Raw genomic sequence first — 27907 nt, 5'->3', positions numbered from 1 at the left:
ACTCATAAACAGTATTTATTTATTTACTTGGTACGAATTTATATGTAGTAAAAGAGTATATTGGTTTTCAAACAGTAATATAGGCATTATAAGCATTGTTTCACTCACTAACTCATCACCATTCATGACCTTTTTTTCCCCACATTACCTGATTATCATTTCTGCTTGTTTCTTCCTCTAATGCTATGTAAACTTTGTCCTCCACATTGTCATCGATTGGGGAATCACTCTGGCCCTGAATGTCTTTATTGGCCAGGTCACTGGTAACAGGTGAATTGCCGAGACAATGGCGTGCAGGGGGGGGGGAGAGGTTATGCGGTGTAAGGCATTGTTCCTGCTTGGCATCTTGTAGAGGAATAGATGAAGGTGTCCCGTGTATACGTGCCAAAAACCACTCGCGAAATCACTCGCGAAAATTGAAAATTGTGCAAATTAGGGACCTTGCAATGTTGCCAAGTTAATGCAAGTCGCCGGGACGGCGCGGGTTAAAGTCTATAGGCACTATCTTACTGGTGATTATTGATTCAGTTCTATTAATTTTACATAATAGTTTTCACAGTCAATTTAATTTTCTTTCTTTACCAGTTTAACTATATAAAACTGGTCACCACTAACCTGTACCTATATTCTTTATTCTTGATTATTGGCATCTTTCTCTGCAAAATTGCAGTCAGTACTGAGTCTCTAGTTCACTTAGATTGAGTTAGCATCATGACTACCAAGGTCTATGTACAGGAAGCTAAAGATATGGGGCTTACTGACCCCGAGAAAATAAAGGACTATGTCCTCTCTCAGTTTAATTACGAGCAGCAACGCGAAAATGATGCTCGTGAAGAGCGTCAAATTCAGCGTGAGGAACGCTAATATGAGTGAGAACAGCGTGAGGAACGCGAGAGAGAATGCGAACACGAGCGAAAACAACGTGAACTCGAGTTAGAACACGAGCGAAAACAACGCGAACTCGAGTTAGAACACGGGCGAAAACAATGCGAACTCGAGTTAGAACACGGGCGAAAACAACGCGAACTCGAGTTAGAACATGAGCAAGAACAGCGTGAGGAACGAGAACATGAACCTGCCGAGCGAGAAGCGCGCAAAAAGCATGAAATTGAGATTTTGAAGCTCAAGCGAGACTCCTTGGCTTCAGACACATCTGGTGCAGCTGGCCCAAGCTCCACGAGCGCTATCCCTGCACATATTATGGCGACCCCACACATCAAGCTTCCTCCATACAAGGAAGGCGAGCAAATCGAGCCATACATAGCTCGTTTTGAAGATATGGCTCAACTGTACCAGCTGGATGATGCAGTTAAGTGGTTTCAGTTTCTTAGCCTGTTTGAGGGCCCTGCCCTCGATATTCTCCACAGAATTCGTGGAGACAATCTCACGTATGAGATGATGAAGGCCACACTCGACAAAGCGTACGGTCTCACAGTTGACGATGCCAAGAGTCAGTTCATGAGGGTGCGTCTACAGGAAAAAGAGACTGCCGTTCAGTTTCTTGACCGGCTGACTGCTTACTTTAATGAGTGGATGGAGAAAGATGAAACTCCTTCCACGCGTGAGGGGATAATTGACCTTATGCTGCGCACACAGCTAGAAAAGTCGTGGCCTACTGAACTTATGGCTCAGCTTAAGATCTGCCAGGTAAGAGATGCCAGCCAAATGGTGAAGAAGGCTGATGCATTCTTCACTGCATATGGGTATCAAACTCGCAAGCAGCATACCTGGAACAGGAAAGCTGATAAATCTGGGAAACCGTCTCAGACTGAACCCCAGCAACAAGGCCGTTCTCAGAATAATGGCCAAGGTCCAAAACCGCAGAAGAAGGACCAGGGGCAAAACACTCAGAAGCCTGAGTGGAAGAGGTACAACAAGTACCCTAACCAGCAGCAGTATCAGCCACGCAACCGACCGTCGGGACTATCATTTTCAGCACCAGCCCCTCGGAGGCAGGAGGCAAACACAGCCTTTGTTCCTCAGCAGCAGCACAGCGGTGTCGTCCCTAGTAGTATGGGTACTTCCCCACAGTTCTCTAGTCCCCCAGCGACAGTGAACACTCTGCCACAGGAGGTCAATGCTCCATCTCCCCCAACAGTGAGTAGGACCCCCCAAGTATCTAATTCTCAGGGCACCATGTTTGCCACATCATTTATTCAGCAGCCTCATGAGTGGCTGGCTGCTTCCTCCACAGGCCCTCCCACAGGTGACAGTGCCTTCCTTGTTTAGCCAGGGTTTATGGGAGGCATTCCTGTGAGGATCCTGAGAGATAATGGGTCCTCAGGTTGCTCTGTCAGGCAGAGTCTAGTTCGGCCTGAGGAGTACACAGGTCGACAGATCCAAGCTAACCTTATTGATGGATCAGTGAGATTGTTCCCTGAGGCACATATCCAGGTGGCATCTCCATTTTACACTGGTATGACAGATGCAGTTGTCATGCCAGAACCTTTATTTGACCTTATCATAGGCAATATTCCCGGTGCCAAGTATAGCTGCACTGAAGATGATGCTACTCAGACTTCAGCTGCAGTAACACGAGCCATGGCTGAGGCTCCAAACTGTGTCACCCCGATGACCATTGAATCGCTGCAAGATCTGATGTGTAGCCAAGTTGTTCAAGAACAACAGTCTGACCCGACACTTGCAGCCATGCGAAAGAAACAAAAGAGTAGAGTGATAAAGTATTCAGGGATATGTCAAGCCAAGTTCCTTCGTAAACAAGGACGGCTCTACCGTGAATCATGAACACCCTAGGGCGAGGTTGGACTGCAGTTTGTTGTTCCCACTAAGTACCGCCAAGCAGTGTTACAATGGGGTCATTGTTCAGCTTCAGGAGGTCACATGGGCAAAAGGAAGACCCAGGGCCATATCCGTGCTGACTTTTTCTGGCCAGGGATGGGACGAGAAATAGATAGTTTTGTGCGTTCCTGCAATGTGTGTCCATGTACCATTAATCAGGGACATGTCCCTCCTGCTCTGTTTGAATCCACACCCATAATCTCTGAGTCAGTTGAGAGACAGGGCAGTGGTGAAGGGGGTGCAGATCTGACGTCTCACCCGTTGGCCCTACAGGACACAGTATGTCCAGGGCCTGTACATACATATGTACCATAAGTTAAGGGGGAAGTTTGAGAACCTTGCAGAGACAGTCCGAGGCTGTGTATGAATCACCTTGTGGAACGTCTCGAGCTGTGGGCCTCTCTGAGGATTCTTGGAGAATGCACATTATCCACATGAGTGTTCACACCCACGGTGGGTGTTAAAATGTGACCTGCCAAAGACTGCGTAGGGATTCTCAGTTTCCTGTAATTAATCATGAGTGTAGTGTTAGGTTAACCAGTAAACTGCTTGGTCTAGGAAATTTGTAAATTCAAGAACTGACACGTTTCCTGGTTAATAATGTTAGGTTAACTAGTAAACTGCCCGTTCTCAGAGATTTGTAAATTCAAGAACTGGCACGTTTCCTGGTTAATAAGCATTAACCAGTAAACTACAAGGGTTCTGAGAGATTTGTAAATCCAAAGACTACGTTTCCTGGTTAATAATAACATAAGTACTGATTGCTAGGCAGAGAGAGAGAGAGAAATGACACTTTTGATGCTCCACCTTGATTCCTTTCGCAGGTGCAAGTGGCGGGTGCAGCATTGTCATGCAGATCAGTTGGTCATCCCTGTCGCATGCTGCCGCCTCTTCTCTTCTGCCTCGTCGTCTCTTTATTATTAATTTGTATTACATAATTTTACACATAGGCACAATTACACCACAGCTGTCACACCTACACCGTGTATTACATACATCATGCTACATAACAATTAGTTGTTTATGTAAATATAGCGAACTTTTTGCTCAGTTTGACCTAAGTACAGGATTTTTCACCGTCGTCACGGAGTTTTTTCCTCAAGCTTGCTTCTATTAACGTAAATACGAGTTTTTTTTCACTCACTGGCGACTGTGACTTTCTCCTGTAGCAGGATAGCACACACACACCACAGTGTGAATCTTGTGTGACTGAGTTAGGATTTATATGTATGTAAATTGAAATTTTTTTTTTCCCTCAAGGAAAAATTTTGATTTTGATGGGGCGTAATGTCACGAGTTGGTGCGATCCTATATTTAAATAGACTCGTGACATTGAACTTTGGTGGGAAACCACGAATTCTAGTGGAATCCCAGTATGTATCATTCAGTCAACCGCCACGTATTCACCCGATCAGGAGTGTTTTCAGAACAATTTTTCACTGTTTTATAAGTGATCGTCTTTGTGCGCGACATTAGCACCTCCGCTGAGTGATTTATTGTGGGTGTGTATCGCTCACACTAAATTCGTTGGCTGTTAGCAAGCACGGCCAGCACTCGCCCCTCTCTCACATTTTGAAGTCAGTCAGGATTTGAGCGTCGTGGAAGCAGGTTCGATTGGGCCCAGTGTGGAGCAGTGCTGCCGTTGTCCAGTGAGTTCCTGAATTCCCACCTAATGTGAACTGGCAAGAGGTTTAGCGTGTGCAGCGTCCTTCCTCAGCAACAACGCCCAGTCCATTTCACTTAGCCCACTCTCTGACCTGTATATTTTGTTTTTCCTAGGTTTAAGAGTTTAGCTTTTGAGTGAGAGAGTGAGTGTGTTCTTATTTTGAATTCATTTTGGAACATGTAACGTAAATTTATCTCATTGTAATCAATAATTTTACAGTTCTTTTCTCTTGAGCTTAATGTACTGTAAACTCGTGTTTTATTTTTTCACATTAAGCTTATTTTAGTTATAGCTCCTAGTTTGCATAAATGCTTTGCATTATTCATAACTGGTACTTAGGCCAGTCCTTTTTATTAACTTAAATCTGTTGTGCAACCAGGAGTTAATGCACCAGCAAGAACCTGTTTATCATTAACCCCTAATGTGTGGCCAATGGACAGCCAACCCCCCCCAGGTGGCGGGGTTCGATCGCGGTCTGAGTACCTGTAGGAAAATATTAGCCAAAAATCAGAGATTAACCCTAGAACATTATACTTGGTATGGCAGATAGTAATTACATTCAGCTTTCTCCAGAGACAGGTGTTGAGCCTTCGTGGACTACCCAAGAACTTGTGGAGACTTGCAAAGTTGGGTAACAAAATCTTCACTTTCACACCTCCAGCAACTCGGTTTCCCCTCTACCACAGCCTCATTCTGTCACAGTAAACTTTATACTACAACGTACAGGTAGTTTGGAATCCGTATTTGTCCAATAAGCACTGAAAATAAGGCTAAAATTAACGAAGCGTACGGCCGACATGCAGTGCGGCGGCGGTCTTCCCGTCACTCAACAAACATTTCCATTTTCACAGCTAAAAACACATATACTACATTATTTTCAATCATATTACTTCCCAAAAGATCACCGCAGCGCACTTTTTATTCTGCCTTACGCCCGTATTTTCAATCATATTACTTCCCAAAAGATTACAGCAGCACACTTTTTATTCTGCCTTACGCCCGTCACTTTATTCTTGTTCCTGTCGGCTGCTAGCACTGACTCGGAAGAGCTAGAACTCGCCATAATGTCACTTTGAAAGCCTGCGGTAAACTGACGCTAAACAGGGGCAAACCGTGCGAAAAAAAGCTAGTGTGACAACTGGGGAAACAAGCGTTTCCTATTAGCATAAACTGCTTGTTAGAGGAGAGCGCAGATTCACAGTTCTGAGCAGTCAGAGCGCTGCCATGTATCACAGCCAGGCTGGCCGGGCCGTGGTGGGAGGGGGAGGGGGAAAAAACGCGATACTTGGCAACAACGGAGGTCAGTAGTACAAAGGTAAAGTATGCTAATTGTAGCTAAAGGGTGGTGGTACTGATAGACAATACCAGCTGGAATATCCTTGCCCGCGTTTATTCAAAATTAACTCAAATCGCAAACGTGATGATCCACCGTTATGTCCTTTTTGGCGAGCATCGCAAACGCAACGCCCCGCGTTTTAGGGGTTAATAGCATTAGTTATTGATTGTCAGGGGTGGAGTCACTTTCTCCAGAGGCTAACAGTACCAATAAACAGCACATGTGAGTAATTAGTCTCTGCTGTGTACTGTTGAGAAAGTTTATATATTCTCGTCCTTAGAGAATCGGCGAAGTAAGCCGCATGAAGTAATCACTGCTTGATTTTCACAAGTCATTTCTTTGTCCTTTGTTCTCAAGCAACATTTTAAAGTATCAAGTATTACTGAATATTATTCTTTAATTTTGCTTAATCACAAAAATTCCGTGACATCGTCATTACCTTCCACTTCTTTTCTTTCTTCTTCTCCTCTGTTTTTCTGTTCTTATTCACCTTTCCTTTGCTCCTTTACCCCCCTATTTTGTCCTCCTCCTCCCTTACATTCTTCTTCCTCCAACTCCTCCACTTCCTCATTTCCTCCTCTTTCTCAGCATCTCTCTGTTCCTTGTCCACCTACTCTCCTCCTCCTTTTATTCCATCTTTTGGCATTTTACACTCCCTCTTCCCACCTTCCTATCTTCTTCCTCTCGTCCCCTTTCTTCTCTGTCTCCTCATTCCATCTGGGTGTTATTTCACAGCAGTGTCTGACATTGAGTGGTGCATATTTTCTTCCTTCAGTGCATTAGGAGTCCCCAGATGAAAGATATGTCTTGCCGTAAATTAAGCTCATTCACACAAGTTTCGACCTGAAAGATTTCACATAATCATTCCGTGAAGAAAGAAAAACCCGGCAAAACAGTGACAGAAAATAACTTTAAATCAATATAAGGGTATTTTACGGACACCAGTCTGTTGACTCGCCTGTGATAACAGGCAGACATCGAGCGATCACACTCGAAACCCAATAATGAGATAGCAAGACCTCAACACATTCCTCTGAGTACAGTGTTGTGGGTGATGGATTGTCTATGATGTGGAAAGGTATTCCTGGCTGCAGCTATGCATTGTAACACTATAGTTCAGTTAACGGACTAAATCACTAGCACTTAAACATATAAACTGTAGTGCCTCTCTATTATCTTGTTTTTGTTTTTTCTTGGAGGAAACAATTTGTGGGCTCCTGACCTTTGGTTCCTTCTTCCTTGAATTAAAAAAAAAAAAATCGTAAATAATAAAAGTGAAAATTGAGGTAATCACGATAATTGACCAACAAAAGCCAATGATTCCGCATTTGCTGTGTATCACCTGAGAGGAGAGTAATGCAATTATCTCCATCCCCGAAGGAACCAACAGACTGAGTCGAGCTCTTACCACTGAAAGCATATTATTACATTACAACAGAATATTTAACCCTCGCACTTTAAGACATGCCTCCACGTATCTATACAGTTATAAAAACATAATGTAATAACTGGGGCTACACAATAGGATAATTACGATTAACTATCAGACTGGTATAACGAGCACCCTAACAGTTCTAATTCATGACTAACATAAATGTGCCGGTAAACAGCAGCTATGCATAATAAATAAATACCTTCCAAGTGTGAAATCATATCCTGGTCAAACAAAGCAGCCACATTCTCCCTAAAACAGCTGGACACAGACCTCAGGCCATCCACTCACGCTCATGGTCACACTAGCGGAGTAAACCAAACAAATGACAAACTAGATCCACACTGAAAAATAGGTAACCTTCACCATTAACCCTGATAAATATATTGTCTATACACATGTGAATCTCTGTGTATTATATATATTATGTACTACTATTTCATTTCATTGCTTTATATTTTTATATTATTTTCGTATTCTCTATAGAATATTTTCAGAACAGGGGCTCTGTTTATTCGAGTTGGCTTCTTCACGAATAACCCGGGTACTATTCTACACAAACTGTCACAAACAATGCTGAATTCACAGTTTATATATTATCACCTTATGTTATTATATATATTTACATTATTTATATTAAGGTAAGGATTCCTGGGATTTGCATGGTAAATGAATGGGTATGCAGCCCATTTCTTTGGCCATACTGATGATTAGTTCTCCGACTAAACGTATTTTTTTCCTATTCCTCGCTTGCTGTACCCAACCTAACCCCACCTGCAGGTGTTAAAAGGGCGGGATGTTGATGATGATGATGATGATGATGGTCTAAATACATTACGATGATGATGATCTAAACACGTTACTATTGGTAAATTAAAAATTTTTGCGAACAGAATATTTATACTGTACACTCCCCATAATGACAGTTCACGGTAGTAGAAATAATAAGGTCTTTAGTACACACCACATAAATAATTTATCATTAATACAATGATAACACGTTTTATGTTATCAGATTTTTGGGTTTCTCATCAAAGAGAAATGTTTTGACTAATGCTTGTCAGATGGACCCAGGGTAAATACATCTATTTATTTATCTATTCAAACACCTATCTATATTCATTTATCTATCCACCCATCCAATTTGTCAATTCTGTCTGACCCTGCATCGCGAGAGAGAGAGAGAGAGAGAGAGAGACTAACTTGACTGACGCTTCCTCTTCCTCTTCAAAGAGGATTATTAGGTTGCATATTTTATAACAGAAATAAATCTATAAGTGTTTTTTTATCATACATATATATATTTTTTTATCATTTAAAAGCAGGTCAGTAATCTAACACATCACGAATAATTTTTGGTGGCAGGTTATTTATACAGGAACCTGGGGGGATTCTCTCTCTCTCTCTCTCTCTCTCTCTCTCTCTCTCTCTCTCTCTCTCTCTCTCTCTCTCTCTCTCTCTCTCTCATTTTAGATTTTTATTCACCGTTTGGGAGACCTGTTGTAAAGCGAGGTTAATGACGGCAATATAATCCCACTAGTTGTATGCTGAATAAACTTAGTTCGGAGATGTACGCCTAGACTTACAAATACATCATGTGAGAGAATGAGTTAAAAGAAAATGGAGAAGAGAAAACCAATGGAGGGTACCTGAAGCAAAACTAAGGCAACACTGACCTGTCTCACCAGCTCCCCCACCATGCCGTCCCAGCCACCGTACTGGCCATCGTTCTGGCCACCGTACTTGTTGTCCTTCACGAGCAGCAATGTATCTGAGAAAAAAAATCCCGAGAGTAAATAGCTTAACAGATAAAAAAGCCAGCATGAATAAGAGCATATGATTATATGTAAACTGCTGGGCGACACGATTGTTCTTCAAAGTTTTTAATTTCTAGGGGAAACTACGAAAAAAAAAAGTGACTAAGTACTGTACATTAGCAAGAGGAAATCGGCAAGGAAACAACAACAAAGATGTGATCAAGAGAAAATACAATATAGCCTTAACACGTTGCAATGTGTCTCGGGGGAAATAGACGCGTGAGTAAATAGATTAATTGGAAAGAAGGCAGCACGTATACAATAACATAACTATGTGACAGAAAGGAAACCCTACATAGCGGGAAAAAAATTGCCATTATTAAACAAGAACACTGACAGCCCATACCTCCACTAAGGCAACCTGTTTTCTTTTTTAACTGTTTTTCAGACCTTGACCTTTGGCCGTTTCTTTTTTTTTATCCAAATTTAATCACTTGTCCCTCTGATATTCCAGTCATTATACTAAACAAAATAGTCTGAGGTTACAGAAGGGATGATGATGATGCCCTGTTTCCTCAGAATTAAGTGGGATACCCCAGAAATACTACTTTACCCTCTAACACCTTCTCATTGTGGTGAAGGGAATCTCTAATGCACAATAAATATCTCCTGCATGTCGAACTCTATAAAAAATAATAATAAATAACTGCCAGTAAAGAAAGAATATGTCTCCAAAAATAACACTTTCACAATCTATAAACGCTTTCATTTATTCTGCACAGGCTATCACAAGACGGTTATATTCAACTCTAAGAAATTTTTCTAGTCAAAGAATTGATACCTCACGATTAACTTTTTGCTCAACTAGAAACTTCCTCAGCTAAAGAAAATGGTAGGAATTTTTCATGAATATAATACCAAAGTGCGGCCACGTTAGCTAAAACATTAACACACATCTCTTTATTTCTGACATTTCCACTTGCAACACTTTAAAATCGAGTACTTTTTTTTTTTCCCCACCCTTACATTGTTCTAACCCTCCCTCCTTTTTTATCTCCTAACCTACACACCCAGTGACCGCCTTAACATTCAAGGAACAATAACTGTTGGTTAAACAGAGGGCAGCTAAGGAGAGAGTGTGAGAGGGTCGCCCCGAAGAATTCGTCCTCAGTGGAGCCGATTCTACTTCGATCTGCTTCTAGCAACTGAACCGCATCATGTTACCAACCACAAGACCTTCCCCCATCCTGACATACAATGCAAACATTTCCTAGGACTCTAAAAATGCACAAATATTGTTATACCTTTGGGACCGTAGGTACGTCAACAACGACGCGTATACAAGCTACGACGTTAATGAAAGACCGATGAACACTTCTAGGCTTTATTCCTTCTTGGCATGGATGAGGCACACTTGCAAAACACTGACTTTTCTCTCCCACGATAACTCTGTCCTCCACTCATTACTACTCGTTCACTTTCCATTCACTGACTCGCTGACGCTCCCTTATTAACTCTGACTACCCCATCCTTCACTGATTATCTCTCCCTGTCTGACTCAATAACTCTCTCTGTCTCTGTCCGTCCACCACTAACTCACTGACTGAATCACTAACTGTGCACTTTCTCACTGCTCACTGATTGTTACAGACTCTGACTCTCACTACTTGTCTGACTCTCGCTCACCGACCCGCAATAGCATGCAAACTAAAGGTCCGCTACTCCCTGTCTCACTGACTAAACACGAACTGATCCCCATGCACACAACCCACTCCATCTGTCACTCTTGGCTAACTGATAGCGGGGCAGATCCTTTTTAAATACCCCTCCCTCCCTGGCAGCCCAGAACACTCTCAAGCCCAGGAGTGAACTCACAATGTGATGCAATAATGCTCATTCTAGAGCCTAGGACAAAACTCACGTTTTCCCATGCAATAAAGCACTTAAACATAGAACAGCAATAATGACATGAACTAATTCCTAAGGAAAGAAAGTAAACAAAACAGACATTCCGAAATTTCCAGGGTGTTCCTTGTATCTCAAGATACAAACATTAACCTAATCCTATGCCACAATACTTAATTTCTATAATTTTCCTTGCGTTTCCAGATATAAAACACTAGCCTAATCCTACTAGCATAACAGTATCTATCTCAAGCGAAGCACCACAAAAATAGTGTATTACAGAATGATGGAGTTTGAAAATTACAAAAGTCCCTCCTGTATTGTAAAAACACAAAACTGTTTACTTTTTCAACTACGGTAACTTCCTTACATCTTTGGTAAGATGGAAGGCAAAAAAACAACCAAGAATTCTCAGAAAAAAAAAAAATCAGTGTATCTTTTCTTCCTCCAATACAAAAAGATGGAGTATTTATGTTGAAATCTGCTTACACAAATACCTCTTGAAAAAGAATGGATAAAGATACGAAGCTCTAATTTACTCTCTCCCCCCCCCCTAAATACACCGAAAAATCAAATACTCCCACATAATTCTGAGGAAACAGGGCAAGATGTCAGCGGGACCCTTAGTTTCGCCCTCGTAACGATCATTCCCAGAAATTTACCTAAGATACCCCAGAAATACTACATTACCCTCTAATGCCTTCCCACTTTCCAGCACAAGCCCCCAAACTCATATACTCACAGTTAATTCCGAGGAAAGATGCCAAGAGGTCAGCGAGGTCTTTAGCGTATCCCTCGTAACGATCATTGCCAGTGTAGTTACCGTCCTTCCTTAGCATCAAGAATGGCTTTTCCTGTAATGAGAGAAAACGGGGCCGCTATATTATCCCAAGGAACATGGGATCACACTGATTTTTCAACTGTTTAATACTCGTTTATATAAAAGTCCTTATTCATAAAGAGAGAGAGAGAGAGAGAGAGAGAGAGACGCACCAATATGGATGTAACGATGTAAGATCTGTCAGCCATCACACGGTCAGTCATGTGGCTCGTGTGCTTGACCGCCACTGTTTCCAGTCCTCGTGTGTCGCTCCACGTCCCGATCTGAAAGAGAGAAAAAAATTAACGAATGAATGAATAAATAATCTACCGCCAGGCAACAAAAGCCTTGTGACAAGGTAGAAAATGATAACGGCAGAGGAATGTGGTAATTTTAAAGGTTAACTACATGTATGTACGACAAATAAAGGAGACGAGTAATTATGAACCGCAAAGGACATTCAATTGACTAAGAAAGGGTATAAGACGTGGAATAGATAAAGAGAGAGATTAACACACACACACACACACACACACACACACACACACACACACACACACACACACACACACACACACACACACACACACACACACACAGAGCCATTTGTCCGGGTCGCTCCTCAGGTGTTCCGCAGACGATTTTATTCAGCTTAAAACAAACTCTTCGAACTTAAGCGATTCTATCGTATAAACCCTTCATGAACCCCTTCCTTCCTCGACGCCCATCCTTGGTTGGAGAATATTGTCTTTCCGTCTCTCAACGTAAGTAAGGTCTGTGTGGAAGAAGCACCTTGACCTCTGTGTAACTCTGCAGCCTCCTCCTCCAGTCATTTTCTCCATTCATTTCTTTCTCTATCCTTCTCTCTCTTATCCTAATCTTTAGTCCTCTCAAACAACTCTCTTCCACTCCTCTCAACCTTCACTTGCGTCCTTCCAACAAGGATGCGTAAATTGCAGACAAGTGATTATCCAGGTGTAATATGCAAAATGAATCACTAAGATAGAGGTGCTTGAGAGCCACCTAAGCTGACGTGAATACCACCTGACGGGTTGCAATGTGGGTAGCCGAGGAGGCTCTGTTGCATCTCCTCCTCAGCGATTTATTTTGCATATTACGACTCATTATTTGCCGGTATGCTTTTTATATCGCTAACATATCGACATTGTATCAAAAAAAAAAAAAAAAAAAAGAGAACATCGAGGCGCAGTGTGCAGCATACGTCGCTAAAAAAGAAGTGCTAGGAAGTGACCGTGACCACTTAAACTACAGCCTTAGACCTCTTGACTGGTATGTTTCTAAGAGATGAATAAAATAACCTGTCGTACACTTGAAGAAACCAATTACTTTGTTACTTGGAGAAAATGTTATTCGTGACAGATTTTAACATTTTTGATGAACTAATTTTCCCTCGTGTACAGCTGACCTACTTAGTCCCGTGACGATCCTATTTATTTCAAGTTACATCTGTACAAATTTATACAACTCAGGACGGAGATGTAGGAGTCAAAGAGATAACTAAGGCTGTCTAAATCTTCAAGTTAAAAGTCTCACCTATACTGAATAAAATAATTCATTTAAAGAAGATAAAATAAAAAAGGGCCACGGGAATGAAGGTGGCACGTACACTACCTGTCGCTGGGGGAAATATAATGCAAAGTAGTGAATGACAGGGAAAGAGATGATACCGTGACTTTTGTTATCTTGTCATATCATAGGGTTGCATTCCTTAGCACCTCTTCCTTAGTGATTAATTTTTGGAATGGCTGGTTAACGTCCTTTACGTTATCAATGCAGAGTATGGCGATATTAGAATGCTTTACGTAACACGGATATGGTCATTAAAGTGTGACAAGCAAAATAAGTTGCTCAGGAAAGGGTGTTTGGGAGCTTCCTTAGCCGACGAGAATCCGGTCCCAAGCATCTTTGGTTAGTTCGTGACACTTCTTCTTAGCGACTTACTCTGCACATAAAATATAAAAAATCCCAATTTCCTCGTGACTGTTATCGATGCCAACTATGCCGATATAAAAACGATATATGTGGTGTACAAAGATAAATCGCTAAGGAAGAGGAGCTACGAAGCCTCCTGTGCTACCCAGAATACAGACCTAAGTCCATAATAGCATAAAGTGAAGAGGGTGGCCGGAGTTGGTGAATGGGAGAATTATACAGAAGGTTGTGTTGGCGGAGAGAGACACAGACCCGTTGACAAGACCCGGGTTCATGTTGGTGCTGGGACAAGACATGATGCTGGGGGTCTGTATTCAGCTGGCATCTTAACTCTCAGGCTCCTGTGACTCACTCCTAGCTCAATAACGACGTCTAGCATTGGCTGAAATAAAAATGGTTGTCCCGAGCATGCGAGAGTGAAGAGTGAGAGGACTCCATAACATTTTACTATTTCGTCAGATCTCTGACTATATCTATATACCAATCTAACTATCAATCCATCTACCTATCTATCTATCTATCTATTATCTATTTATCAGAAGAGGGTTAATCGATTTGGAGAACAATGAAGACTCAACATTATACTATTTTCAAAGTTTCTCTCTCTCTCTCTCTCTCTCTCTCTCTCTCTCTCTCTCTCTCTCTCTCTCTCTCTCTTTTTCTCGCTTGCTCGCTCTCTCCATCTATCTATATCCATCTAAAGTGTAAATTAATTTGCAGGGCAGACAGGACTCCATAATATTTTACTGTTTTCACAGATCTTTATCTCTACATATTCATCTATCTATCTATCTATCTATCTAAACACACACACTAGAGGTCTGTCCTATGTTGAATAATGTCGGCTGGTGGCGAGGAAAGCAAACACATCACCGTACAAAAAGAGATAATGGGAAATGCTTATCAATCCTTTGCTATGAGAGGTCCATCTAGATACAGTAAGTCGCTTGGTGTCAAGAGTTAAATAAGAAAATACGGAATACGGTGGGAAGGAGCTAAAAATGTCGCCAGGGATGGAAGGGAACGACTGACGCAATGACCACCTCGGGACGACATAATTCTGAGCACGACCACTGACGACATGCTGCTAAATTCACGACGACAGCTGAGTGGGGAAAGGGGAGGTGGAGGTAGACAAGGGGTGGGACGATGGAATGACTGTGAAGGAGGAAGCTGAGAGAGAGAGAGAGAGAGAGAGAGAGAGAGAGAGACTCGTCCTTTGGAAAGTTACAGTGACACAGCGAGTGACAGAAAGGGACACACATTGGATTTGGCGGTCCTCACTGGGGCAGAAAGTTATAAAAACATGACAAAATGTTTAAAAAAGCTCTTATGTGGAAACGTGGAAACATCGTTAAAAGCAAAATTAAATGATAAGAAACAGAAAGGAAGAAAGGTGAAGGAAATTTACACTAAAAGATATTAATAAATAAAAAATAATTCAAGAAAAAAATGATGCACAAATAATTAAAACAAATCATAAGAAATGGAAATAATATCATAAAGTATGGAGACTGCAAAACAAATCACAAAAACTTAAATATACATAAAAACAAAGACAACAAAAATGGAGAATAAACAATTGGGCAATAAATCTAAAAAAAAAATTGAGAAAATTATATTGAAAATCGTAAAAAAATACGTAATTGGTAAGAAACCCGAATTCAGCTAAAAAACAGAAAGCAAAGACCCCATAAAAAGAACACACACACACACACACACACACACACACACACACACACACACACACACACACACACACACACACACACACACACACACAACAAAAACGCTCAAACATTAAAGTCAGGTTAGTTGTTAGTTGTAGCTGTTGTTTATTTGTTGTTGTAACCCCAGGCTCTTATGAATATTAATTAAACGAACTGCAGGCTGAATCTGGGCAGCCCACCTTCCTTCCTACAGAGGAGAAAGAGTTAACGATGGTTTGTATATTTAGGTAGCAGAGCTATATCGGTGCCACCACGGGCAGACGTCCCTCATCAGCCTTGTAAACAACGAAAATAAATTCTAAGCGACCAAGACAGGAGCATGAACTATCAAAAGGAGAGTCTCAAGGTAAAACACGGACAAATCCATGATAAAAACGAAAACACGGTAAAAATACAAATAAAACCACGCTAAAAACGGAGAAAAACAAACAAAACCACGATAAAAATGAAGAAAACAAACAAAACCATGATTATAACAAAAAGTAAAACCACAATAAAGAACGAAAACAAACAATACTACGATAAAAACGAAGAAAAGACAAACACCACGAAAAAAGCAAAAAACAACAACAATAAAACAAAGAGAAACACAAGTAACCCCACGATAAAAACGAAAAAAAAAAAAAATGAAAGCGAAGCATTCGGGAGCCGAATGCTAATCACCCACCAGAATATGCTGTTGGCCAAGTCCAAGATTTTGGCCATACCTTGATACCCTGACGGTCTCATGTTAATAGCTGAAGCCGTTCAAGAGATATCATGGTGCTAAAGGCGTGCGATAAAAACTAGTTGACCTTTGGCAGCCATTTTGATGACCTTGACCTTGACCCCTAGTGCCCGAACTCTGCCAAGATTTTTGGCCATATCTTGATACCCTGAAGGTTTCATGTTGATAGCTCAAGCCGTTCATGAGATTCAATATGAACACACACACACACACACACACACACACACACACACACACACACACACACACACACACACACAGGCAGGAATAAACAGTATCGTTCCACCTTGTCAAACAAAGCTACAACAAAAACGAAGAAAAAACTGATGCACAGAAGACTATGAAACACGATAAAAACGAAAAAACGCGATAAAACGGAGAAAAAACAAACAAAACCACGATAGAGACGAAGAACAACAAACAAAATATAAACAAAAATGATTCTGCTTTAGGTTATTTCTGTGTGAAGGACAACAGCACATCCTAAGCGACCATGATGGAGCATAAACGACCGAACCTCCCGGAAAAAAGGATAAAAACCGATAACGTGGGTGATTAATAACACTTAAGATGGAGGGAGAGAGGGAGGCTGCGACGGAGAAAAGGAGGGAGGCTGAGGGGGAAAGGCAGGGAGAAGCGAAGGAGAGGAAGGAGGGAGGGATAGATTTAGAGAGGTTGGAAGGAAGGCCAGGGTGGATGGAGGGAGGAAGGTTAGGAGGGAGAGAGGAACGCTCAAAGGGAAGAAAGGAGGAAGAGACGGAGGAAGGCTAACAGGGCTGGAGAGAGAGAGAGAGAGAGAGAGAGAGAGAGAGAGAGAGAGAGAGGATTACAGGGGTGGAGGGAGAGAAAGAGAGAGGATAACAGGGCTGGAGTGGGAGAAAGAGGGAGTCTAACTGGGCTGAAGGGAGAGAGGGAGGCTGCCAAGGAGAGAGAAAAGGAGCGAAACCGATAAAGGAGAGAGGGAGGCTGGCAGAGAGGATGAAAAGAAGGGAAGCTGATGAGGAAGGAAGAGAGAGTCTGACAGGAATGGAGGAAGGATGTACGAGGTGGAAGGAAAGAAGTTATGAAAGGGTGAGATTGATAGGGAAGGAAGAGAAAGGAAGAGGAGAGAGAAGGATGGAAAGTGGAAGGGATGGAGGGAGGCTGGCTAGGTGAGAGATGGAAGGAGAGGAGGTAAGACTAGTAGGCGTCGACAGTGAGAAGAGAGGAAAAGGAAAGAGAGGAACGGAGAGGAAGGTGGAAGAAAAGCTGGAGGAGAGGGAAAGAAGGCTGGAGGAGAGGAAGGAAAGGCAGGAAGAGGGAGGGAGGGTTGGGGGAGAGGGAGGAAAAGTGGAGGAGAAGGGAATGAAGGAAGGGAGGAGGAAGAGGGAAAGAAAATGATTGCCAATAGTGGATAGTGGTAAGGTGGATGGACGAGTGGTGTGGATGGGGAGTGGTTGGATACTGTGAACAGGGAATGGGTAGGTGGATGAGTACTGTGAATGGGGGAACTGTTGGGTGGATGGGGAGTGGATGTGTGGATGGGCTGACAAATAGAATCGATGAAGAGAGGGTCTGTGGATGGGTGGTGTGAATGGGAACTGTGTAGACGGATGAGTGAAATGGATGGGGAAGGGGTGGATGGAGAGATGGGGAGTGGGTGGATGGATGGACTGAAGGTGTTACTGTGCCAAATACAGAAATACAGTAGCAAAGATGAAGTGCTCTCAGGCTTAGGAGAATACAGGCCTGGGTGAGCTTTGGATGTGAATTAGTGGAAAGGAGAGCTCTGAGGCTGACTGGCAGGGATATAATACGGAGGCAGTGGCAATTAGTGGATAGGAGGGCTCTGATGTTGGTTGGTAGGGTCCTCAAAGGTAGGCTGAGGTGAAATAGTTAAAGAGCTCTAAAGATGAATAAGTAGGTAGCTTTTGGAAATAGACAGGTGGGTGGATAAGTGATTTCTGGATGTACTGTATGTGAGTGAATTTTGAAGTTGGTTGGCAGAGTTTAACACCTTCAAACCACACAACAATTTTTCGCATTATTCCAGTAACCAGATCATTTTGCTCAGAAGAGCTTATCACACTGATGTAGTTAAGTTATAGCCTTCATAAACTCCTTCTCTACTAAACATCCTTTTTAAGCTTAACGAAAGAGCCTAAAGGTAGGAAATTTTAACAAAAGAACACACCACTGTGTTAAAAAGGGGGACAGGTGAATGTTTATGAGTGAATGTGAATGTGAATGTGTATGAGTGTATGAGGTTTAGAGATGAATAATGAGGTGGTTTCTATAGATGGGTAAGCGTGTAGGTGAGCTTTGAAAAGAGACAAGGGATGATTTGTGGTTCTGGGGTAGCAGGTTTTTAAAAATATGTGGATGTGTCAAGTAATAAGAGCCCGTTTGCTTTCATCTGACTGAATTGAGCCACTATCGTATCTTACAAGCCAAATGGTGGTACTATGAAATTGGCGACTCTTAGTTATGTGGTGAAATGAGTCTCCTTGATAACTAATCAAATTTAACCTCCAATTTACCTACACCTAGTCATCAACTGACCTGAGAGAGGTTATGGATCAATGTCAGGTAAAAAAAATAAATAAATAAAACCAAAGATTGAGTTTATAGGTGGGCTCAGGAGGTTGTTACGGAGGGGAGGGCTATGAGGGAGGGCGGCTTGGTGTGGGATCAGCGGTGTCCTTGGTGTGTCGTGGGCGTGAATAACGACGCCTAAGGAGTCAATACAGTGCCACTGCTCAATACTGTGGCTTGGGGACCAGCTGGCGGTAAAGCCGTGTGTATTAATGGTGTGGAAGGAAAATGCCAGACCTTCCCCATCACGTCAGATTACCCTCCACCCCCCCCCTCTCTCTCTCTCTCTCTCACTCCCTATTCCCCCCTTCATCACTTTCTCTAGTCTTTCCCTCCTCCCACACTCTCTTCATCTCACTCCTTCTCTCTCAACATCCTTCTTCCTTCTCTCCAACCTTTCTCATTCTTGTCTTCGCTCGTCCCTTGTCTTTTATCATCTCTCTTCTCTCCTCCCACCTTCTCTCCATCATCTCCCCCGTTAATTTCTCCTCCTCCTCCTCTTTTCTTCACCGTTATCCTTCCTTTTATTTTCTTAACCCTTTCCCTATGATGACGTCTTTTTCATCTTTTTTTGCTCCCTTCGGGCGTATTTATGCAGCTTAGAAGAACCTCTTTCAACTGGAGGAGTCAGCTACAGCCTTTGATAACCACCTTAGTAACAGAGATATAAAAAATAGATAGACAGACTGGCAGACAGAGATGCACAGATAGATAGATAGACAGACACATACAGATAAATAAACAGATAAATCTTAATAAACTCGCTTGAAGGTACTCTGATTAACCTCTTCACTCATGTGCCAATCTTTTTTTTTTTTTTTAATGTTTTCCTTGTACGAGAGGATTCAGTTTGATATAGGGGAGACGCCTCGTAGTGAAGCGGTTCATGGAGGCCATAACTAACACTCATGGTTCTTAAAAGTCTCTCCGAAGTTGTGTAAAGCCGTCCAGTGTTTGCAAGAATACAGAAAAATCGTCTTCATATGAGGTTGGTAAGAAGTGGAAGAAAAGAGAGGTTAACAGTGAAGAGGCTGACCCATTCAGTAAGAGCACGACATTCGATTTCGCTTTTGCAATCTCCAGACGATTTTCTTCACGATGTGAGACTTTTTGAACTTAGGGATTAGAGATAGCATTAATTATTTACCTAGTCTATATGCGAGAATTCCTAAGCTGGATAATAACAATAATCTTGAGGAAGCGATAATACTTTTTAAAAAAGGCGTCGTAAGATAGGGTTAAGGTCTTCAATTTCTCTCTCTCTCTCTCTCTCTCTCTCTCTCTCATCACGGTTCTCCTCTGGCCATTCGTTTTTACGATCACTCATTTTTCCCCTCTCCCCTCTTCCTTCTCTCCATCCCACCTCCCTCCTTCTTCTTCCCCTCCCCCCTCTCCTCCTCCTGCAGCGGCTTACTTTATTATCCTTGTCTTTGACTCTTAGTACTTATTGAACAGCTAAATTTGTTACAACCTCCCCTATAACAAAGAGCTCCCCACCCCCCTACATAAAAGGTACACTCCCCCTTCCCAATCCATGCCTCCTCCTCCCTTCCCTCCTCCTCCTCCTCCCCATCCTTCTCCCCTCCCCCTCCTCCATTATACTCCCTATCTTCCTCCTCCTTCCTCCCTCCTACAGTATTTCCTTTTTCTCTTTTCCCATCCTTCTCGCCCCTCCCTCCAGCGCACCTCCTTTCCCTCTCTCCCACCCACCTTCTTTCTTTGGCTCCTTCTTCCCTCAGTCCTTCCTTCCTACTCCATCTTTCTTCGGTTCCTTCCTCCCTCATCCTTCCTTCCTTCCATCTTTCTTCGGCATCTTTCTTCGATTCCTTCTTTCCGTCTTTTTCTCCTTCCTTCCTCCCCATCCTCACACTCCATTTTCCCCTCCATCCCTTCCTCCTACCTTCTTCCCTCCCACGCTTCTTCTCTTCCTATCACTCTTTCTTCCCCCCTCCTCCCTACCATTATCATCTCTGCCTCGTTACTTCTTTCTTTTCTCCCTCCTTCCTTCCTTCTGATCAGCATCTCTCTCTCTCTCTCTGCACGATATACATACACGCAAATGTTGTCTGTTTATACCTTCAGGGGGTCCAGGTCGGGCCATATAATATGTTGTACCCTAATAAAAACATCATTTCAATGTACGGCCATTATTCTTCCATGCATCCTCCTCCTCCTCGTCGTCGTCGTCCTCCTCCTCGTCCTCCTCCTCGTCCTCCTCCTCCTCCTCCTACCCCATTAGTCACCCTCATCATTATGCTGAACCTCACCATGACCATCACCATCAAAATTTTATCGCTATTAACATACTTTCTTTCTCCCTTCACCAAAATGGATTTCTCGATTTTCCCATTCATCCCCAGATCCCTCTCTCACTCCTCTCACTCCTGCCATTCTTCACACGTCCCTCTCTCCTTTCTTGTCCTCCTCCTCCTCCTCTTTTTTTTCTTTTTTCTTTTCTTCCTCCTCCTCCTCCTCTTCTTTTTTTCTTCTTCCTCCTCCTCCTCGTCTTCTTTTTCCTCTTCTCTCTATCCCTTAGTCCTTCCATCCCTCCTCCTTTTCTTTTTTTCGTCTTCTTCTTCTTCCTCCTCCTCGTCTTCCTTTTTCTCTCCTCTCTATCCCTTAGTCTTTCCATCCTTCCTCCTCTCCTCTCCATCCCTTCGTCCTTCCATCCCTCCTCTCCTCTCCATCCCTCCGTCCTTCCATCCCTCCTCCTCCCCTCTCCATCTGTCCGTCCTTTCATCCCTCCTCATCTCCTCTCCTTCCATCCCTCTGTTTCGCCAGACGTACAAAACACTGAATACATTCCTCCCTGTCATCCTTGTCAGCTAATTCGTAATACACGCTGGTAGCCTGGTCCGTATACACTCGTCGTCCACTCCACCGGCCGATTATCTCGTGTGTTGCTGGGACGGTTTAGATACCGTTCTCAATGTCTATTCTGCATCATTTATACATTTCCCACACTCACTGCCACACCTACACCCACACCAGCAGACTGAGCCGTCCCCACAACACACAAGATACTGCCAGGGGAGTCTCTAGTTCAGTGCTGTTTATAAAGACAACCTGTACATAAAACTGTCACATAATATACTACCTGATGCTGATGACATGGCAGGCGTTTGAAAAGTGTCCACGGATATAATTCTTTTTGAAATACTGCTTGAGTTTTCCGAAATGGCTGGCAGCTGTTTCACTTAGCAAATTGGTACTTCGTGAATTTCACCGTTTAAGCTCAACTGTGCAATAGGCCTCATGGAAAAGTGTAAATATGGTGCGGTATAGTCAACTTGCTCTCACCAGATGGAACTGAATCATACCCACATTCTGAATCTAATATATTATAGCAGTATGCGTGTGCGTGTGTATTTTGGGCAGCCGAAATTACACATACAAATCGCATCAAACTTGGCACAAAAATCGCAAAAAATTCGCTGATGTGAAAAAACTTGGTCCCATCACGATTGAAAAGCTTTCACTATAATTAATGAGCAATCAAAGTTTGACCAAAAAACGCTGCTCCCAGCGTGAGTACGTGAAATTAAGTTGCGTTCACCATAGAGTTTTTGATTGCTTTATGTCTAATATACTATAGCGCGATCAAATTCTGACCACAAAATGCCGCTCCTGGCGCCCGATCGTTTGCCGTGGCCGAGTGGTTAATATATCGGACTTGCGTGCAGACAACTTGGGTTCCATTCCCGAAGCTGCATATAACACGATCAATTGATTAGCTGCAAAAAATTCAAATGACAGCGTTAGACTAGAACACCACATAAACGGACCATCATGGGCCGTTCGATGTCACCTTGACGGCCGATAGTAACAACCTTAGACTAGAACAGCACATAAACGTGACTCGGATTACCTGAAATGATCGCAACGCGCGCACGAAGCACGAGGAAACGAGCGAGAAGCACGAGGAAATGAGTGCGAAGCACAAGAAAGTGAGCGCGCAACACAAGACCCCTCCATAGGAGCAAGTGCAAGAGGGCCTGAAGGGCCCACGAACACTTGTCCTAAGTGATGGCGGCGTGGCATTTGGTGAGCCTCGGTTATGATGTAAGTTTGAGTGTTCTTGGTTACGAGTCAAACTAACCCTCCAGTCTGATCACAACGGGCGACCAGCTGAGCTGGAAAGGGTTAGGGATCCTCGGCAGGTTAGAACAAACACGATACAGAACCTCCGCTTTACCTGTTTATTTCTGGATGTATTAGAGAACAAATAGACCCTTTAAGGCAACTCCGACTGGTTTGAAAGAAAAAACGTAAAAAAATGTGCAGTCTTAATTTTTCATACTTATTTGCTCTTATTATTCATTTTTTACTTATACAAAATATTTTCAAAACGGTCGGAGTTGCCCCATTCTACGGCATGTTATCTGTGCAAAGAAGATAACAACATACGAGAGAAAGTGAACTTCTTCAGTTCGATGACATATTAATATTTTCTTAATATAAGCGGGTGATTTATTCAACCCACGACAGACATGTATTAGTAAAGGGACTAATAAAGTCAATATCTAGGCTGATTCCCCATGTCTGAAGTCTGTGCAAGGCTGAATATAATCGTCTGGTGGTGGCAACAGTAGATTATGAAGCACGTCATGGGGCTGAAGCGGTTACGATGTGATATTCCAAATCAACTGTCGGCAAGTCAGTGCTAGGGAGCCTCCTAATCCCACGAGAATATGATCATATAGAAAAGAAACGGTGAGATAGGGGGAGGTAAGAGGAGGAGGAGGAGGGAAGAAAGAAGGGGAGGAAGGAGGAGGATAGAAGAAGGAAGGAGAAGGAGGAGGAGAAGGGATGGAACAACGGAAGGAAGAAGGCAGGAGAAACGGTGGGTCTGGAAGGACGGAGGGAAGAAGGAATAGGGAGGTGGGAGGGGGGAAGAGGAGAAGGAAAGACGAAAGGAAGGAGAAAAGGAAAGAATGAGGGGGAGGACAGGACGAAGGATAGGTAGACACAGAGGAGAGGGGGAGGAGGAGGAGGGATGGAAGGACGGAGGAGAAAAAAAAAAAAGGAAATGTGACATAGCCTACGCTACCCAGGTCTCGGAAAGGGAAATATCCACGCAGTTTATGACAATTGACTGTATATATCATTTAACGTTGTTATAAAATCTCGTTGGTTAAACCTGCCCTATCTGCTGAATTTGGTCCACTTATCAGCGACGAGGGTGCTCTTATCTCGGACGATCAGGAAATTGCCTCTACTTTAAATAAGTTTTTCAGTTCAGTTTTCACAGTAGACGCCAATGACACCATCGAAGAGCATCAAATGTCAACCCAAAACGCACTAAGTGATACGCATATTAGCAGTAATGATGTGAGAGATAAACTTAATAAAATGAACAGTAATAAGACTCCCGGCCCAGACAATTTCTACCCTAAAATACTAAAAAATGTGATGGATGTAATATGCAGCCCTCTAACATCTATCTTTAACAAGTCCCTACAACAAGGAAAGGTTCCAGCAGACTGGAGACTGGCTAACGTGACCCCTATATATAAAAAGGGCAGTAGAGATCAACCAGGTAATTATAGACCAATTAGCCTAACCTCTGTCTTGGGAAAGATCCTCGAATCATTAATTAGAGAGAGGATAGTTGAGTTCCTAGAAACTAATAACGTAATTAGGAACAGCCAGCATGGCTTTAGAACGCGGAGATCATGCGTGACAAATTTAATTGAGTTTTACGATACACTTTTTAAAATGAATGATTGTACCAGGTCACTTGATATAATCTACTTAGACTTCCAGAAAGCCTTTGACAAAGTGCCTCATGATAAACTAATGACAAAAGTAAGATCACTTGGAATTGACGGAAATATTCACAGGTGGATAAGTGAGAGAAAGCAACGAGTTGTTATAAATGGAGTAGAGTCAGACTGGGTTCCAGTGACCAGTGGTGTTCCTCAGGGATCATTGTTGGGACCAGTCCCATTTATTATGTATGTTAACGATATCGATGTTGGCCTAAACAACTTCATTTCTAAATTTGCAGACGACACAAAAATTGGCAACACTATATTAACAGAAGAAGACAGAATTAGCCTTCAAAATGACTTTAATAATATTATCAGCTGGTCAGAAAAATGGCAAATGCCCTTCAATGTAAGCAAATGTCAGGTACTGCAATGTGGGAAGAAAAACAAAAGGTATGATTACGAAATGAACGGCCAAATCATTAGCAAGTCCTCACTAGTTAAGGATCTAGGTGTACTAATTTCAGACGATCTGAAATGTTCAAATCAATGTATCTCTGCCCCCAATAAAGCCAACAGGGCCCTAGGCTTCATCAAAAGACATTTTACATATAAAAGCAAAGATATTGTAATCCCCCTATACAAAAGCATAGTCAGGCCACACTTAGAGTTTGCAGTGCAATTTTGGGCGCCTCACCTAATTAAAGATATAGAAATACTGGAAGCGGTCCAGCGTAGGACTACCAAGTTAATCCCGTCCCTGAGGAATAAACCATACCTCGAGAGACTCAGGGAATTAAACCTATTCTCTCTTAGAAAACGGAGACTCAGGGGACAACTGATTGAATGTTTTAAGATGCTAAAAGGCTTTAGTAATACTGATTCAAGCAAGCTATTCACAGTAATTGCCGAGACTGTAACTCGAGGAAATGGTATGAAGTTGCAAGCAAGGTATGCTAATCTTGATACAGCCAAAAACTTCTTCACTTACTCCGTTGTAAAAAAATGGGAGAAATGGAGTTCCCCCGAGCTAAGCCCTGTATTGGACTATATAGCCCCGCTAGGGTTACAGGAGGGAGCTACCCCTCCCGGCACGGCAGCCCGGGCGAGGCTCGAACTTGCAATCCCCCGATCACAAGTCCAGGGCGCTACCACTGTGCTACCGCGCCCCCCTACTCCGTTGTAAGCGAATGGAATAAACTCCCTGGGAATGTGAGAGAGAGTGGTACCATAAATATATTTAAAAAGAGACTGGACATGTACCTCGACGCAATTGGTATCGTTTAGTTACGATGGAGCAATTATTGCATATTCGCGTCTGCATTCATGTGTCTATTAGATACAGAAAACATTGTAGAATATAAATAATAGATAAACATTCTATTCATCTTTTGATTTAAAAAAAAAAATGCATGCATAGAGTAAGTATGTAGCTGTATGCCCAAATTTTCCTTTTCCATATTATTCTACTTTCTGCCGATCCTATAAAATTCCTTCAGGTTTTTCATTCCTGCAAGGTATTATTTCCTCTCTTGTTTCCTGTACGGCAAATGCCGGAGGGTCTGGAGGGTGGGGGAGAGAGCCTTCTGCTGTGCTATCCTTTTCTCCTGCTCCTATGCACTATATTAGGATTAAGGCCGGACCACCTCGTAGGGACCGTAAGGTCTGTGTGGTCTGTGTATCAATGTAACTGTATGTAACTTTGGCGCTGTGATTGGCTGATTTGAAAACAGCCTGAGGCTTGCTCTGAGCCTGCGATTTAAGCACTACTTTTTGAAGTCAGACTTGAGTTTCAATTCAGCATATGGCCAAGTTGAACTGATTGAGCCAGACTTGAGTAACCCTTGAACCTCGGCTGGCTACCGTCCCAAGCACGACTTTCAAGTCTGACTCAAGCCTCGTTCTAGCAACTGGCCCAAGTACCTGGATGCAACAACAGATATGAGGTAAATGTGCAAAGGAATTGGAAGGCAGAGTGGCACAGGGAAGGAAAGTGGTTCGTGTTATGACGGCCTTGATACAGAACAGAGTTATGAGTCTGGCAGCTGCAAGAGGATAGTGCCCACATTATCAAATAGGTGTGAGACTTTGGTGTGGCGTGAAAACCTGTAGCCAGGAGTTTGAGCAGTGGAGATGGGGTTATTGAGAAATACGTGTGGACTGAGAAGAGTGGATGAAATAATGTGATTCGTGAAAGATATGGAGTGAGGATGTCTATGGACAATAAGCAGCAGTGTGTGTGTCTAGACGGTATGGTCATATGGGGAAAATAGATGTAAACAATTTGGTGACAGGGGCGTATGTGAGGGAGCTGGGCGAAGGGAGGAGGCGTAATGGAAAAGGTACAAGGTGGATAGGTATGGTGAATGAATGTGTGAGAGACAGGTGTGGACGCTGATGTGGCTCGGAAACTTACAAGGAAGCGAACCGACTGAATAAATTTTGTACAGGGGAGTGCATGACAAGGGCTTGGTATCACTTTCTTTATGTTATCGGAATGAGTATGTGATATGTAAGATGAAGCACATCAAGTACCGGAATGTGTGGATGGTTATGCCTGTAAAGTGGAGCTCGGGATTCCGGGGGCTTGAATAGTGAGTAAAAGGGTGTGCGGTCTGTCAATGGGTATGTTTTAGGTATACGTTCTCCCACTACATGTTTTTCCTTTTTCTTGTTCGGTGGACCCTACTTCAGCCCACATTCACGTGAGGGGAAAGAGAGAGAGAGAGAGAGAGAGAGAGAGAGAGAGAGAGAGAGAGAGAGAGAGAGAGACGGGATGATGATGATGATGATGATGATGATTATGGTGGTAACACTTAAAGAAGATAACATAAAGCGTACTATACTTGGTGAATTATCCGCCACAGGCTCAAAGGCCTAAGCTACGGATTTGAACACAGCGGTTAAGCGTCTCTTGGCGTTTGGTCACCTGTATCTTTACCTTCAGACGATTTCATTAACTCCCTGACAACGACAGAATTCTTAGTTATCTTATTCTTGCCACAAACAGACGATTACATTCAGCTAAGCAGTGACTATTGTCGTAATTGTGTCTAACTCAGCAAGAAAAAACTACTTCAACCTTCTCAAGGTCGACACAGTTCTTTGTATCCATTCCAGCAAATGCCAGACGATTTTATTCAACTGAGAGTGAGTCACTGGAGCCTCAGTGTTAATACCGGTACAATTAACCCCCAGCAGTCGAGACAACGCAACTCTTGTCCTGCTTACACCACACGATTATATTCAGCTGAGTGAGTCATGGCAGCCTGAGTTTAGACGTCAGCATTTTGGTGCTGAATGAAAGATTGAAAAAAATTAGAGGAAAATAAGAAGGAAGGAAGGACGGAAGGAAGGAAGGAAGGAAGGACGGAAGGAAGGAAGGAAGGAAGGGATGGAAGGAAGGAAAGAATATGGAAGGAAAAAAAGAATGAATATGGAAGAAAAAATAAAAAGAAAGCAGGAAGGAAGAAAGGAAGGAAGGAAGGAAGTAAAGA

The 27907-nt window shown here is 42.7% G+C and overlaps 1 protein-coding gene across 1 annotated transcript in view; it reads right to left on the bottom strand.

Annotated features, from left to right (window-relative positions):
• LOC145396489 (glutamate receptor 1-like) overlaps positions 1–27907 on the bottom strand; it is a 584166-nt gene that overhangs the window by 20571 nt on the left and 535688 nt on the right. The window contains exons 11-13 of the mRNA XM_080269888.1: positions 11889–11999; positions 11638–11749; positions 8910–9004 (exon numbers count right to left, since the gene is read on the bottom strand). Of these exons, the coding sequence (XP_080126014.1) occupies positions 8910–9004; positions 11638–11749; positions 11889–11999 (318 nt within the window). The remainder of the gene's footprint in view (positions 1–8909; positions 9005–11637; positions 11750–11888; positions 12000–27907) is intronic.

This window comes from Coenobita brevimanus, chromosome 1 (assembly GCF_032717465.1).
Source record: "Coenobita brevimanus isolate Jiangsu-jjx chromosome 1, ASM3271746v2, whole genome shotgun sequence".
Classification (NCBI taxonomy): Eukaryota; Metazoa; Arthropoda; class Malacostraca; order Decapoda; family Coenobitidae; genus Coenobita; species Coenobita brevimanus.
The sequence above is the reverse complement of the archived record's forward strand: the minus strand, read 5'-3'. Positions and strand labels throughout refer to the sequence as shown.